The sequence below is a fragment of the Anomalospiza imberbis genome, chromosome 3 (genome assembly GCF_031753505.1).
Source record: "Anomalospiza imberbis isolate Cuckoo-Finch-1a 21T00152 chromosome 3, ASM3175350v1, whole genome shotgun sequence".
Taxonomy (NCBI): domain Eukaryota; kingdom Metazoa; phylum Chordata; class Aves; order Passeriformes; family Viduidae; genus Anomalospiza; species Anomalospiza imberbis.
Window position 1 is genome coordinate 9,801,794 of NC_089683.1, and position 16,308 is coordinate 9,818,101.

The window sequence follows — 16,308 nt, forward strand, 5'->3', positions numbered from 1 at the left end:
TGTCCATTACAGGAGCTGGTGAAACAGGAAGTGCATTACTCTTATTTTGGTATTGTTCTGAAGAGTCATACTTAATTGAGCATGTCAGTCTTAGTTGATACCACAGTACTGAATAAAACTTTTGGATGGATTTTCAAGAAAAATTGGGACTGGCCTAGCAAATTAAAAGTTACAGCTTCAATTCAGTAGAAGCATCAAAAACTTCAGAAAATGTCACACATCAATCTGTCCAATCACTGTGAAGTACAGATTCTGTATTGTAACTTGGGCTGTTATATAACTGCCCCTCTCAACTCCCTGCTTTTTCCCTTTTCTTTCTCTTAGCATCATGATGTGCACCTTCTCATTTTCTCTTACTTGGAAAATAATTCTTTTTATTTCCTGTCTGTGAAATAACATGGGTTGTCTTCCTTGGCCAGCTGTCTTACTCTGCTCTAAACTCTGGCTCTCCCTTGTTTGCTCTCAGTCCTTCTTTCTCTATTTGTATCTGTTTAAACTGCCCAAAGTTTTGAAGTGCTGTTTTCAATAGGTGTGACTGTTGGACTTGCCTACTGTGGTGCAGCACCTCATTTGTCATAACCAATGGAATCAATGCCTGTGAAGTGATACTCGTCTATTTGTTCCCTTCAATACTCACACAATTTCTACTGTCCTTTCCTTACCATCTATGCTACACCTCCCCATTCTTGGTGTGCAGAACATCATTATTCTGGTTTTCTTCTGTTGTAAGTTGTGTTGAAGTGTGCAGTTTTGTTTTGTGGGTGACTGGGGGGCATTGACACAGCCTTGCACTCAACTTCAGTGTGTCCAGAAACAAAAAACATAGCATGGACAATCACCTTCCCAGGGACTCAGACCTCTTTGCTTTTTGCCCCTTGAGGTCATTTTATGTTGGAAATTCAGATCTGCTCCTATACAGTGATGGGTCTCTAGCCTGTATGCTGCAAAGTGTGGGGTTTTTTTTTGAAAGTTTGTTTTATTGTTTGTTTTCTCTCTTTGTAATATGATGCTGAGAATTCTTAGAGATTGCACTTCCTGCAGTTATTCAGCTTACTGACTATAAAATGCAGTCATTCAAATACAGAAAACTTTAATATATACATTATGTAAAACACCCATATAACATTTGCTTTATGCTCATTAAAGTGCTTGGAATGGAGATGTTGATTGGTTAGAACTGCATAATAAAACACTTTTTAATGATGTTTGCCTTGCATTGGAAACAACCAACAAAATTCTGCTTCAAAGTTTGTACTGTTATTTCATAATTACTTGATAATAATTACTCTGAACAGATGGAAACAAGACTGGGAATGTAAAATAAAATAAGTTTCTAAGAGATAATTTTAAAAGTTCAGGGTGCTCCTGTATGCTTTTAATAAAAATCTGGGGTTTAGTACTTGTCATGTTTATTAGTTCATTTTGTCAGACTACTCTTGTACTAATTTAATTATAATACAGCTTCCTTTGAAAAACATATTAGGTGTTAAACAAGTGTCCCAGCAATAGGTGTGTAGAAAGCAAAGGAAATCAGTAGTTCAGTTTGTAAAATAAGGCCTTGTTATTTTTTTAGTAAAGAAAATAATACATATGACCACTTCAGTGTCTTGAGTAAATGGTAATTTATTTGTGGAGGATACCTTTACAAAAAGCAATTGCTCTAATAAACACTAATGAGTGGTGTGTTTATATTAAAAGTTGCATGAACAGTTCCTGAGGGTGCTAGGGCCAGACTAAGGTCTAAGGGTTAATCTAAAACACAATGCTTTAAGACCTGGTTCTTGGTGTCAGGAGGAGTTCTTCAATATTTATTTAACATTCTTTCAGAGTTTCCAGCCTATTTCTTTGACATTTTTTTTGCTTGCTGATACAATTTATCCATGGTTCACTAATCAAATGAAAGATTGAATGAAACAGGCTTTGAGCAACATATCTTTAGGGGATGCCCATACTAGACCCACAAACCTTAAGTCTCAATTTTTAAGCTTACACTTCTATTGTGACACTTTCAAATGGCATGGTTCATTTTTTAGGAATTATTGTCTTTTGCTATGAGGAAAAAAATAATCAAATTATTTATTTAATTTCCAGAATTAGACTTTATATTATGCACACCATTTTAACCAGCTAATCTAAGTAAATTTTTTGTCATTTCTGCCTGTCACTACATATAGGAAAAGATAAAAACTTTCCAGGTGTTGCTTCATCTAAACACAAGTTATTCAGTCAAAACTACTGCTGCTTCCACCAGTGTCTGTCTGTGTGTTTGTGGTGGAAAATAGAGGTGGTATGTAAAGTCTAAACCACTTGGCTCAATATGTTGGTTTTACTTGGGTATTTGGTGGAGATGCAGAGGAATTTATATGTCCCTGAGCTACCCCACTCATTCAGTCTCCAGACACTTACTTGTCCTTACCCTGCAAAAGGTCCAGTTCTGAAAATTCTTGACCACATGAGTTTATAGAAGTGATTGCTTGAAGTTTGTCCTTAGATATCCTGCTACCACTTCTTAGAGTCAGTGGTCCATGGAAGAGGAAGATACAGTGCAGGTAGACCAGTGTTTTTTACCTCCCTTTCCTTCATTACATGTAATTGCAGGTCAGCTTTCCTCATGGTTCCTTACTTGTTCAGGAGTAATTTGGAGACCTTGTTTATGAGCTGATCTTGGGACATTCTTCAAAGTCACTCCATGACAAGTGGACAAGTGTTCATATGTACTGAGCTCAAATACTCAGTCACCTGTTGTGACCAGTGCAATTCGGAGTTTGGACATGTAAAATTGGGGAAGTACAAAGGTGTGCAGAAATTTAAAGGTCCTGTTAGAAAGTCAGGCCTCTGGTATCTTTTTGAATCTTCCAGTAAAAAGAAGTCTATGATTCAGCAGACTTTTTAATGAAAGGCTAACTTTTATGAATTGGCAGCCTCAAGTCTGCTCATATAACTGCTACACTTTTTTTTCTGAATAAGAATTTCCTTTGCATACACAGCAGAAAAACAAACAAACACAATTCTCTGTTATTTCCCTGAAAGCCAACATCCTCTTTCCTAGCAAGATTAACTTGTCGACTAATCTTAGAGCAAACACTTTATTTTAATATATCATTGTTTTCTGCCTGTAGTTTTAGTAGAGGTTAGAAAAAGAGATTCATTAAAGTGATGGCGCATTTGTTTTTCTGAAAGCATATCAGAAAATTAATGCTTTGCCAAAAAAAAAATACAGAAATACAGTATTTCTTTTAATACACCAATTAAATAAAGTCTTAAAATCATGTCTTGGCCCAAATGGGGTGTTTGTAGCATAAGGTACAAGTCGTATAATTTCTACTATCTGAAAACTACTTAAATGAGCTCTCCTTCAGCCATGGCATGTATTCCACACCTGAGGTGAAGTCACTCTGGTCTGTTCTTTGATGTAGAGCCATTGGAGTGCTGACTGCCAGTGTGTTTGTGCAAGTCTGTTTGCTTATACAAAGAACCCATTTAAGCTTCTCCACCCAAGAAATTCATGTTGATTTTGGATAATCCCTAGGCGATTTTATTCTGTAAAATAAATAAATAAATCTTTCAGACTTGTGATGCAGCCCAGCTCTTTCACATTTTGGACTATTAGAAGTGTAGCATTTGTGTTGGGGAAACATGAAGTGACACAAGGCGTGGGCAATTTTATGTTTGTCCAGATGTCAAATAGGATGCCTGTTTCAATACAGGGTTATGTGATGCTGGAGCTTCACCTGAGGAGTGTGGGGTTGGTCCATGATGAGAGTTTTGCATGGGAATTACCAGTCCCCACACGGCATGCTCATTCCCCGGTGTGGCTTCTCTAGGAATAGTGCCAAGATGATTTGCTTTGGCAATAAACCACTATTTCAGAAGAAAAGGAAAGGTTGTATTAAACAGCTGAAACAATTCTCTGGGGTCAGCCTTGGCTGTCAGGACTGACTGGCAGTCTCAGAGAGGTTCTCTGTGTGTGCAACACAGGCCAGTAGCCGAGGGAATCAGAGCATCTTTGCTCTGAGTGTGTGAGCAGGGCTGCGGTGAGGGTGATTTGGCCCACAGTAGAATGAGTGTCCATGGTCATCATCAATCACAACTGACCCATCCATCCAATTAAAAATCGCTTCTGCAGGCCCAGCTCTCCCTGGCTCCCTTAAGGAAACACTGGTGCACAGGCTTGAATTGAGTGTTCTCAAGTCTGGCCAAATGCAAGGAGGAAAAAGCCATTGTTTTCACTTTATTCTCAATCCCCAGCCATGTCCTTCCTCAGGGTTCTTGCTCTGACAACACAGCTGGTTCTGAACAAGCACATTTCTACTGAAGCCAATGGGTTTGGGTATGTTAGCCAGAATGTCTACACTGCTATTTATTAGGTAAAAAAAACATTAAATTAGGTATGTAATGTCTTAGCTAATTAACTGTATTTGTCTAACATAGTTAATCTAATCTTAGAAAGTATTGAGATGGGCCTAGACTGTCTCTGCTGTGCTATTTATTAATTTCATGGCAGCAGTCTTCAGCAGCCCTTTTAGCAGATACTGAATTCATGTATGGAAAAGCCATTAACCTCGTGAGACTGAATTATACAAATAAAAATTTGTCTCGTTTCCTGCTTGGTTGTTGGGGTTTTGTGAACCATGAAAAGTTCTCTACAAGATTTATACACATACTTTGTCTCATTTTCCCATGCTTTAACTGGAAAATAAGCTGAAAACACTTATTTTCAATAATTGAAAGGAAATATAAAACATTAAAAGATGTGCTGATAAACTGCTGAGATGTCAGGGCCCGAGTGAAACAGTACGGAAATTATAGCAAATGATTACCAGGGATAATTGAGTCACTCAATCCAACACTATATATATTACCAACACATATATCTTACAATATGTGTTGTAATACATATATACTCAATATAACTTACTCCTTCACTTGTTGCTCTATCCAGTGGGCCATCATGTTTGTACTCTTCTGGCATTTTTTGTGTTACATATACCTGTAATTAAACTTGGGATGTAGACAACCTGTTCCTACATGAGGCTGAGCTGCTGTGTAATTTAATGTAGGAATGGCAGCTTTTGCTAAAAATAGAAACTAAATTTAAAAACAGTGGTTTTGCCTTAGACTTTTGTTTAGGGTTTTGTAAAATACGACAAACTCTTTGTTTTCCATTACATGTAGAAAGCCTAAAATAAACAAAATATCATTCTCATCTAATTTTGCATTCCTTGGGTGTATTTTGGTAAACCTTTTTTGTTTTGAGTAAATTGTTCATAAATTATGCTGGGATATGATCATCGGTAGTTTTAGCAGAAATACTAGTTTAACTGAAGAGCAACTTTGTTGGGACTTTGATGGTAATTATTTAAACTCAGAAAAGATCCATCTTGAGCAGTTATTTTTCTTCTAAAGGGTATGTTCCGTACACATGATCAAAAAGGTGGTATAGCGCCAGCCCACTTGGGCTACCAGTTAGTTCTGTCACTATCAACTTCCAATAACTTCACTACAGCAGTGTTAATAATCTTTAGTATTTGAGGTTATTGTCCAGTTGCTATGAAATTTACTGTGTAGGAATTAAAGCACTGACAGCCATAATTTGATACATGTTGTTCACAGTCATAGGCAGTTAATTCATAGTTACCTCTTTCCTCAAGCAGGTGCAGAACAATCTGAAACAGAACTACAATTCTGACTTTCTTGTACCATTGTTTTTCAATGTATTTCAGTCTTTTTGATGTATTTATCTTAACAGTGTCTGCCTGATGGACACTTTCTTCCACATCTATTTTTCACACAGGGGACTGTTGCAGAGCTCATCAAAAGACACCAAGTGGGAAGTTAAACACCTTACTGAGCCAGTTAGGGCTGTGTGTGCACTCTGTTAGCTGCTCCTGAGTTGTCAGAGGTGGGTGGCTTTTGCCAGGAACCTAGGAGCCATCTGTAGGACCATGGCTCAGTAATGAGCTGATCCCCACTCTGTGTCCAAACTGTGCTTCCAGGAGGTTTAGCTTACTTCAGGCTAAAGCTGCACTGCAAGTCAGCCTGAAGGAGCATAAAAGATTAGAGGTTTAATCTGTAGTATGAAACTGAATCCTGAGATAATAGCACAGATTTAAGAGGTTAAGTGATACTAGTACCACTCCATCTCATCTAGGTAAGCTAGGGGCATGCATTCCTTCATTCTTTCTGTCTCTTTTCTATTACTCTTCTTTTTAGTATTTATTCTTACAGTCATGTCAGTAGAGTAGTCCAGCATAAACTGGAGTGGTGTATCCTTAACTTAGTGTTTAATTGTGGATGTGACAGCCTGGTCAGAGAGCGAGAAAACTAGATAAGTTTTCCCAGAATTGGCTTGTGAGACTTTAGGGAGTTTAAGATAAACAATGATAGCTTGTTATTATAAACAACCTTCAGGTATTGTTTTCCTACTCTCCCTGTTTTTCTTAAGGATTGTTTATAAGAAAGGCATTTTGTTAATTAGCCAATCAGGTGAAATCTGTTGATTAATTGACCAATCTGGTCTGTCTGTATCAGAACAGTCTATAAAAAGAGAGAATTTCAAAGTAAAGCGAGATGCTGTGTAAACCAGCCTTCTGGTGAATCTCTGTCATTTCTTACTCAGCAGCGACATTTAGTTTAGTGGGTAAAGCACTTTTCTAGCAGATGAAAGAGCTGTGAACCCCCTTAGAATGGGGAACTTCAGATACACGTCACCATTGTAATAAGCAAGTTAAAGATGCCTGAATTGCTGTATATTTTTACAGACACCAGTTCAATTTGTCTTGTTGACTAGCCAGGAAGTATGGAGTTAAATCCTCATCATGAGAGATTACCCAAGCTCCTTTAGAAGGTCCCTGTCAAAACAGGAGTGAAACTGTACAGTAATCTACAACCACAAAGCGTTAACTTGATTTTCCTCTTTGCAGCTGAATTTTCCTCTTTGCATTAACAGGGGTATTTTATGTAGGTGCTGGTGTTCTGTGTTGACACATAGCATTTCCTATTTTTTCTCATTCCATGGGACATTTTTGTGCATCTTTAATACAGGAGATTTTGAATATCTGAAGGTTGCTAGTGCATGATGACATATATGGTAGCTTGTCTTCTGTGGGGAGGGACTCATTCCTGGGCAGTATTGCTGTTGTAGGTCCTGATCTCTCAGTGTAAAGTTGGATTGATTTAAGCTGATCCAATGCGCTGAGTTTGGTCTTGTTCTGAATGAAGGAGATCAAAATAGTGGATGATGTGCTATGAAATCTCCATGTGTTTACATATCTTGTGCTGGTTCCCAAGCTACACATAAGGCTTCACATCCTGTGCATGTGATTTATCAGTCAGTGTTTTCCAGTGGTGGTAACTGAAAATTAGATTTTTAAGTCTGGTGAGGGGTTTTTCTTGTGTTTGGTTTATTTGGGTTTTTTTTAAATTAATACATATTTTTATTTCAGTGTTCTACAAAGAAGAGGGCAAAAAAAAAAAACATGCCTGAAATTTTATTCACTGAACCAAAGGACTTCTTTTCTTTTATGTCTCAGACACAGATATTAAGGAGCTAGAGGATGTTTTTGGACTCAACGGACAAGTAGAGCACAAGCTGAACTTCCTCAAAAAGAATGTGTCAAAAGATATAAAGCTGGTACTGATTGCTCATTCTATTGGTTGCTACATCACCCTGGAGATGATGAAACGAGCATCAGAACTTCAGGTACATGAACCTTCTTGAATGCGAGTTGCTTTATTAGCAAAGCAGTGCACATGCTCAGCCTGTGGGTAATGCCATGTATTTCCTGTGGAAACTCTGTTTTGTTATACACAAACAAACAAAAAAAATGGCTTGAACCTAGTAACATATAATGAAGCAGACTGATGTAATTCTGTGTCTGAATTTGAATCTTTAATGCCCTTGGAATATAAATAATTAATAATGGTGAGACATATATTTGTGACTTCCTTGTTGTCATCTTTAAATAATTTATAAGCAAATCACTAGATGTTTGGCAATTGCATTATGTGTTACACCAAAAATTAAGATTGGTAGTGATTTTTATGGTGGTCTCTTATCTTGAGGCAAACTGCTGCTTAGACATGGGAAAATGTATGGGAATGAATAGTAATATAAATTATGAGGAGTACTACTACGAAAGACATAGATTTTAAAATTTAATACAAATCACTGCTTCTGCAATTCAGTCTTGGTTTGTGTAACCAATGACAGTGAGAGCTGTAACTGCATGTTCTATATATCTGAACATTTTTCTTTGTCCCTGTGAAGCAGTAAGAAGGCTGAAGCAGGACCATATCCTTGCCCTCTGTAAATGGCAAACTGTGCTCAGTACTAACTGTCTATTAGTGGCAGATAAATGGAAAATAGGGAGTTTTTATTCTTAAACATTCACTCTTACTAAATTATTGCTTCTTTCTTTATTTTGTAAAATCTTCAGTGGAAGTTCCCATGTTAGTGATGACATGAAGTCTGGGGTTAATATATGCATGTGGTTAGTACATGTAACATATGTGGTTAATATATGCATGTCCACTGCTTCATTACCATTTTCACTGCACATCTAACTTTTTCTTCCTTTAAAGGTAAAAGGGACTAAAAATGTGAAACATGAGGATAACCTGATCTATAATAATAACAGGCATATTTCACTTTGTGATTATAAACAAGAATATTTTTTGAGAGAAATTTTGCATATTTTCAGAAAGGAACATTCTAGAAAATATGTGCATTGATTTATTCAAACGTGCCAACTTTTTGGGGTCAAAATCTGTAGTCTTTATTGCTCAAATGATTTTATCTGCTTTCAATTAAAATAAAATTTGTTGAGTAACATTTTTACACCTGGCTCACCGGATGCTGACAGCTTTTTGTCAGTATTTTGAAATGTAGGGATCTTTGGGACCCTCTTAGACCTCATGGTGCACTGTGTGCATAAAGTTAATTTATGACAAGCTACATTTAAGATGCATTCAACAATAGAAAATATTTGTGTAAGTCGGAGTATTGTGCAATCTTTGTCCCTTTGCCAAAAATAAGTTAACTCTTAGGTTTTATAACATATGAAGTGTGATAATAAGAAACTTGTGTTTCCATCTCTCCCTTTATTTTTACTGGAATATTTCATTCCCACAAGATTCTGAGCATATGTGTATTTTAGTAGCTAGATGATTTGATTTTATATTTGTGTAGTTCTTGGTGATATTTTTTCATTATATGAATTTCTGGTTTGGTCTTTAAATTCTCTGCTTTGCAAAGAGCCTTTCATTATTTACAATTTATTATTCTGAGCTAGAGGTTAATTTGTTGTATTTTTTATTCAAATAATCCAGTAAACATTTATATTTGGAAATGTATGTTTAGCAGATTTGATTTTTAGAATCACAGAGTCATAGAATTGTTAAGTTTGGGAAAGATCTCTAAGGTCATTGAGTCCAGTTGTTAATGCAGTACTGCTGTGTTCAGCACTAAACCATGTCCCCACAGTGCCACATCCACATGTTTCTTGAACAGTTCCAGGATGGTGATTCAACCACTTCCCTGTGCAGTCTGTTCCAATGCCTGACCCCACTTCACTGAAGAAACTTTTGTTTCATAACTTAAAGCTCTTCCATAGTTCAACCACATACAGACTAGATTGCCCCTCCCTTAGCATGCATGAAAAGGAGAAAGTACATCCCCTTCTCTCTCCTTCTTGGTTCCTCTTCAGCTATCAGTTTTCACAGAATCAAGGTTTCACACTCATCAAGGTTGGAAGAGACTTTCAAGATCATCAAGTCCAGTCATCAACCCAGGACCACCATATTCATCCCTAATCCATATCCCCAGGTGCCTTATCCAGTATGCCTTTTCAACACTTCCAAAGACAGTGCCTCCACTACCTCCTAGGGCAACTTATTTCAATGCCTAACCACTCATTCAGTGCAAAAAAAGATCTCTAATAACTAATCTGAATCTCCCTTTGTGCAATGTTAGGCCATTTCCACATATGTTTTCCCTTGAGACTGACCCCCATGTCTCTGCAGCATCCTTTCAGTTGTAGAGGTCTCCTCTGAGCCTCCTCTTCTCCAGACTAAAAAATCCAGCTCCCTCAGCCACTTCTCATAAGACTTGTTATCTAGACCCTTTACCAGCTTTATTGCCCTTCTTTGGACCCGAATGCTGCTGCTATCTAGGGCCCCTGTGCTCTGCAAGTAAATGGGGTACTGCATTTTTTCCTTAGACTTGTGTGAGATAATGCTTTCCTCTTTAATTTGTGGAAATGAAACAGGAATTGCTGGTTTATTCCAGCATGAATTCAGTTTTGGAGCCTATCCCTATTTTCCCATTGACTCTCAGGGAGGCTTCCATTGAGGGTTCCTTCAGGAGAGCCACTAACACAAACTTAGTCTTAGGTTGATGCCTTTAACCAAGTCTGATTAGTAGAGAAGGACATACAGGTTCCATCCATACTTGTAACTAAGTGGGGCTATGGCACAGATTTCAGCAATGGGACAGTGATGTTTAAAACTTGTCTGTAAGTGACTTTCTGGCCCAAAGGAAGCAGCAACTCCCAGCAGTACCCTTGCATGGTTCTGGGCTTGCTGAGGTCCGGGACCATTCCCAGTAGTTAGTTTGGATGTGACATCCTTTTTGGAGGCAGGAGGAGATTCATCCATGTGAGCACAAACCATCCTGTGCCCTCCTGTTCAGTGAAAAGCTGCAGAATAATTCCTGGCTGGTGTTTTCTGGCTCACAAGTAACCACAAACACTTTCCAGTTGTCATGGTGGGCTTCAAGTCTTAACAACATTCACCTCTCCGTGGGAAGTAGAGCATCCAGATTTTGCCAGACTGCTAAAAAATTTTGGCAATGGGAAGGAAAAAAATCAGCCTCACTTTGTGAAGATGGAAAACTACAGTAATGTACAGCTTCCTTGATACTTGCCCTTAACCTCATAATCTTCTTCACTCTTTATTCAGACAACAGAACTGAAAAATGAAGCTCAGTGACAAAATTATTTTCTCAGTTGTTGGAACATGCATCTGACCCATAAATATGCTACATCCCCCAGGCATTCTCTTCTAAAATACAAATCCTTACTTGGAGGACTTCCTTGTACTTTACTGGCGGCACTATTGAATGTTTCCTAAAACACTCCATTTGATCATTAATTTAATCAAAGATTGACAAGTTTCCTTGCTAGTGAAATTCAATCTCTTACAGCATTAGTCCTGCATTTGCAGTGATGCTTTTGAAATGCTAACACCTTTGTGGTAGTAAATTTACTCTTGTTAATGAGTATAGTATAAGTATTGCTCTTCCTGTAAAACTCATAGAAGAGGAAGAGTTTAAAACCTCTGAGTAGTATCAGTTTAAGCAAATTAAATTTCTGTAATATGTAAATCAAACTCACACATTGCTACCGTGTCTCGGTGTTGTGAAGAAATATTGGGTATTGCTGGAATTTGTTGATTTCAGAAATGATAGCTAAAAACACAGAACTTGGAATAGTTGTGCATTTTAAAACACATTCCTCACTTGGAAACCCTGAGGCATAATTTCTGTGCACATACTGATTATTTAGTTTCAGTTGTTGAGCACTTGGTTGTGAGTATGGGGAGCACTTTCCTAATGTTAGGAAAGAGAAAACTACCATGTTTTTAAATATGGGTACTTCTACAAGAAAACAAAGGTCTTTACTCTGGAACTAGTGGAAATCTGCAGCATCTGTGAGATTGAAAGACGGGGATTTTTTTAACAGTACAGGCACTGCTAAGCTTGTCTGACCTTGGAGAAAATAGGGAATCTTTTCAGCAGGATTAAAGGAAGGGGGGAAGAATATATGAAAGCAGTGACACTCATTCAGTTTTTATCTTGCTGAGATTAGAACCTAAATATGTAATCCAATACGCATGGTGTCACCACTACAGAAAATATCTTCTGAAAGGATGGCAATGTAGCAGGTTGTGACTAGAAGTTCAGGTGCTTTTTGGAAAGAGAGAAAAGATGAAAATATAACCACTCATGAGAGAAAAAGGAATATAAATTTTTATTACATATTTCAATGAAAGTTTCATTTGATATAATAGCATCTGATTCCAATGTTGATTACCTAAATTAGATGTCATGGTACTTTAAACAAAGTCAGTTTATATAGCTGTCATCTAGATAAATTAACTTCCAATGGTCTTACTGTCTGTTATAAAATATGCTTAGCAAGGCATATTTTTAACCACCTTGAATGCTCCCTTTCAACAATAAGTTTATCTCAGATATTTTGAAAAGTTCAGTGAGACTGCATAAAATAGAGAAATATTATAGAAATATATATTGAGAGGGAGTAATAATACACAAATTTCTTGTTAGTTGCAGGCCTCAATGAAAAAGTGAAAAAAATCAGCATAAAAATAAAATGGGTAAGAGACTTACAGTAACACAAACTCAGTGACAATATTTGTAAAATTATTATACGGGGAAAAAACCAGATGGCTATGCTTAGCAGACTTCACAAGGGAATTGGTGCACATTTCAGATAAATGTGTATCTTGTGAAGAGAGCTGTGCATTTCTAGGCCATGGTATAAAACTAAGCTGAGTCTGGTGTTGTTTTCTTCTTCAGTCCATCCATCCATATAAATGAAATACATATTAAAAGAACAAACAAATGGCATTGGGCTCGTATGCGCCCACCTTCATCCCCCTTTATGTGTTGAGGAAGCAAGAAAAGACCTGACAAAATTTTGCACAGATTTAAACATGAATCTAAGTTCAGCTGCCTTCAGTGAGGTGAGTGTATTAATTTAACTTTATGGATGTCTTAAGTTGGTCTCTGAGTTGGATTATTTTTATGAGACAGAGAGAGTGATTTGGCAGTTCTATCAGTTCTGGGTGCATCAAGTCTTTGGAAGCATATACAAGGAAGCCCAGGCGATCTGAGACAAAATCAACCTCGGAACTGTGGATGATGCTTCAGTAATTCTGATGGAGCAGGCAGTAAAGCAGCAATAGGAACGTTGGGCATATGCAAATGTTCTGCAGCTCACTTGCCTGGAAAAAGGGAGAAGTAGTGCAGATGACTTATTAAATCTAACCAAATAAAATAAATAAGATACTGTATCTTTGAAGAATCAAAGAAGTTGCTACAAAGATATGTAGAGAGATTTTTTTTTCCTAAAAAAAGAAAATATGAAAAAACCTTCACATGAAAAGCTAAGGCAAATATAAAACATCCTCTGTATGGGTGGGAGGCTGCAAAGTAAGGAGATGGGTTCATGGCAAACAAAGGTTTTTAAGGGAAATACTAACTTTTGGCTGAGACACTCATAGAAGGCTCGGATTTAAAATTTCAGCAAACCTTGAAAATACCAGCGAAAGGCTGATAACTGTGGAATGAGGTTGAAAGTGTCAGCTCACCCAAGAGACTGCTAGCAACCATTATTTTCACTGGCTTGATGACAGACCCTAACCCTGAGGGATCCAGTTATATTCTCTTCTACCTTTCCCCTTCAAAAAAAAAGCTTTAAAAATGTAAACAGTAAGAAAATGCAGCAGTCAACAGGCAGATGGGCTCTTTTGTATAACCCTCAATGGACACTGCTTTTGTCAGTAGGAGCAGGCACTGTCCATTTCCATGTGCTCTGCTAGAAATTACTTCACAGGCAAACAACCCCACCTTGTAATACAGTGAACAAAAGATTGTGAAGTGTCTCAAGGATGCAAAAAAAAAAATTTAAGAAACTTAAAACGAAATGAGATATACCCTGTTGAAGGTGATCCAACTCTTAAGATGTGACATGCCTGAGGGAATTTTAAATTTTGAACAGTTTTCCATGTGTATCCATAGTGTACCTTGTGTGGTTTTTGAAGTGGGTGAAGCAGGTAGGTGTAACCTGCTCAATCCTAGATCTTTATTGGGAATAATGGATTACATATACTTCAGTACTCTCCTGAGTCAAGAAAATTTGCCTTCCAGAAGTGTTGAAGATGAGATGAGATTGGTAAATAGCAGAGTTACAATTTTTGCAATTAAAAGAGAGGCCTGACAAAATCAGCAATGCTGTATCTGTCAGCTAATTACCAAGCAGATGAATAATAGTTTCTGTTTTTAACACTGATCACATTTTAGGAGTGAGGATTCAGAATTAATAAACAGCATTGCCCTAAGATTTCCTTGTTTGGACCATAAGCCTGTGATCAGAAGGCCTGAGAAAAAGCTCAATTCCCAAAATTTTCTGTGAAAAATTGTGTTTTATTCATATTTTCACTGAAACTTCAACTTCTCTCAAATTGTTTAGTATACTGGTTTACTGCTCAGTTAAATATAGAAATAATAGGAAAAGCAAGATTTGACCTGTTCTAATTCAAAGAAGGAAAACTTAAGAATAATAATTTTGATTTCAAGAGACTTGATTTTTTTCATAATATTGTGTTTATTTCACTGCTAATGAAACATCTGATTTCAAGTGTATGTAGTCAAAATTCTAATACACCTATAAAAATTATTTTTTCTAGAAGTTAAAAGACATTAAAGTAGCCAAATGTACAAACAGAAAAGAAAGCAAAATAAACTGAAAAGTAGAATCTGTGATCATTCATCAGGAATCCAAAGTAAAACATGAGAATTAGGCGGAAATGAAGGACTAAAAATAAAAAGATGGTTAAAATGGTAAATGGCAGAATAACAGGATTTAATAAGTACTATGAATTTTTACAGATTTGTTAATAAAATTTGTTATTTTGAATCTTCAGAAATTTAGATTCATATTGTAATAACTAACTGAAATGACTGTATAAAAATGAGGCAATTGAAAGCAAGAAGTGAGTTTCAAAAACAATTAGGATTTATGGCATATGTTTTAAGAAGAGCTCAACTCAACACCCTTCTACAAGCCAGATTTCCCAAAGAACATTTTATGCTGGGTGGTGAGATCTTTTGAAATTCTGCAGTCATGTGCGCATAGCTCTTGAAAATCAGAGAGTCATCTCTTTGGAGAATTGGACCAAATTATTGGAATTCAGTATATGTTGCACATAGCTTGAAATTTTTCTGTTTTTATACTGCAGTTAATGTGCTTTTACAGAAGACAACAGAGCCAAAATTCTAGCAGTTCTCATGCTGTTTTAATGGTAGGTGAAGGAGATCACCGAACGCAGCCAGTTAGGACATTAAAGAGTTGTTCATGAAAGGAGCAGGTGAAGGGATATTGTGGTGATTTTGAACATAGACTTTGCAAACGTAGTTACACTTTGAGCTCAGCTTTAGCTCTAGTAACCAATATCTGTTCCCAGAAGCTCTATATTAAAATGGAATTTCACTGCCAGTCTAGAGCCCTCAGCAAAGAAGTTGAGCTACTTAGTCAGCCTTTGCCTCATGCTGTATATGGTACAGTTGCTCAAGCAATGAGGAAGGACTTGGCTTAGAACTTTATAAAAGAGGTTACTGAGGATGGACAGGGTTGTAATTGCAAATATTTCCTACTCTGCCGTATTGTTCATTTGTCCATTGCACATGATCCATGGCAAAGCCTAGGGGTACTTCTGCTGCATTGGTTTCTACCCAAGAGTGGTTTGTCCTGTTTGAAGAGTTCACTGTAGGAGTGAAAGGAATCGGGAAATGACAAAACTTCATACAAAACAGTTACAACATCTCTGAGCTTAGATAGCACATCCACTGCATGGAGGGCATTTTTAATACCCTGTGGAATTAAGTCAGGCAAATGCTGGAGAACTTTTTTTTATGTATGTCTTTAATAATTCATTGATTGCTGATTATTTTAGGGGAGTTTTTGCCACCATTGATCTTTTCAGATACCTGAGGATGTGTTCCGTGACTATAAGCTTGTCTTTAGGGAACTAAATCAAGCCCTCAAGATTTCTTCTTAGGAATCCCCATCTGTACTCTTATGGCTGAGGCTATCTTCAAAATTAAATATTATAGAAGTCCACTTACTTTTCTATTTGTCTCAATGTGTAAGTGTTTGAAATACTTAATTTCTGGTTTTTGGGTGCAAGTCTACTTATCTGTGGCATTTTGTGAAAAAAACTCATTGGAGTTTGCTCTTTTATGTGGAATTGAGTGTTAAATATACATTTAAGCAGAAGTCCAGGAAGGACAATGTATTTAATTAACTTATTTCCTTTGAAGTCCTGTAAGGAAGTTGAATTGATGTTAATGAAAATATGCTTTTAATAGCTTTGTTACAACATTTTTAGTCACTGGAAAATTTTAAGAACATTCTGCTTAATTTCAAATTCCAAAACAAAGCATAGTTTTATATAAGGAGCTAGCTGAATTCACTGAGTCCTAATTGTTCTTGAAAACACTGAATT

General features: G+C 36.9%; 1 protein-coding gene across 2 annotated transcripts in view; it reads left to right on the top strand.

Annotated features, from left to right (window-relative positions):
- Positions 1-16,308, top strand: part of LDAH (lipid droplet associated hydrolase) — a 113,529-nt gene that overhangs the window by 41,012 nt on the left and 56,209 nt on the right. For both annotated transcript variants that reach the window (XM_068183357.1, XM_068183358.1), the window contains exon 4: positions 7,533-7,702. In XM_068183357.1, coding sequence (XP_068039458.1) covers positions 7,533-7,702 — 170 coding nt within the window. The remainder of the gene's footprint in view (positions 1-7,532; positions 7,703-16,308) is intronic.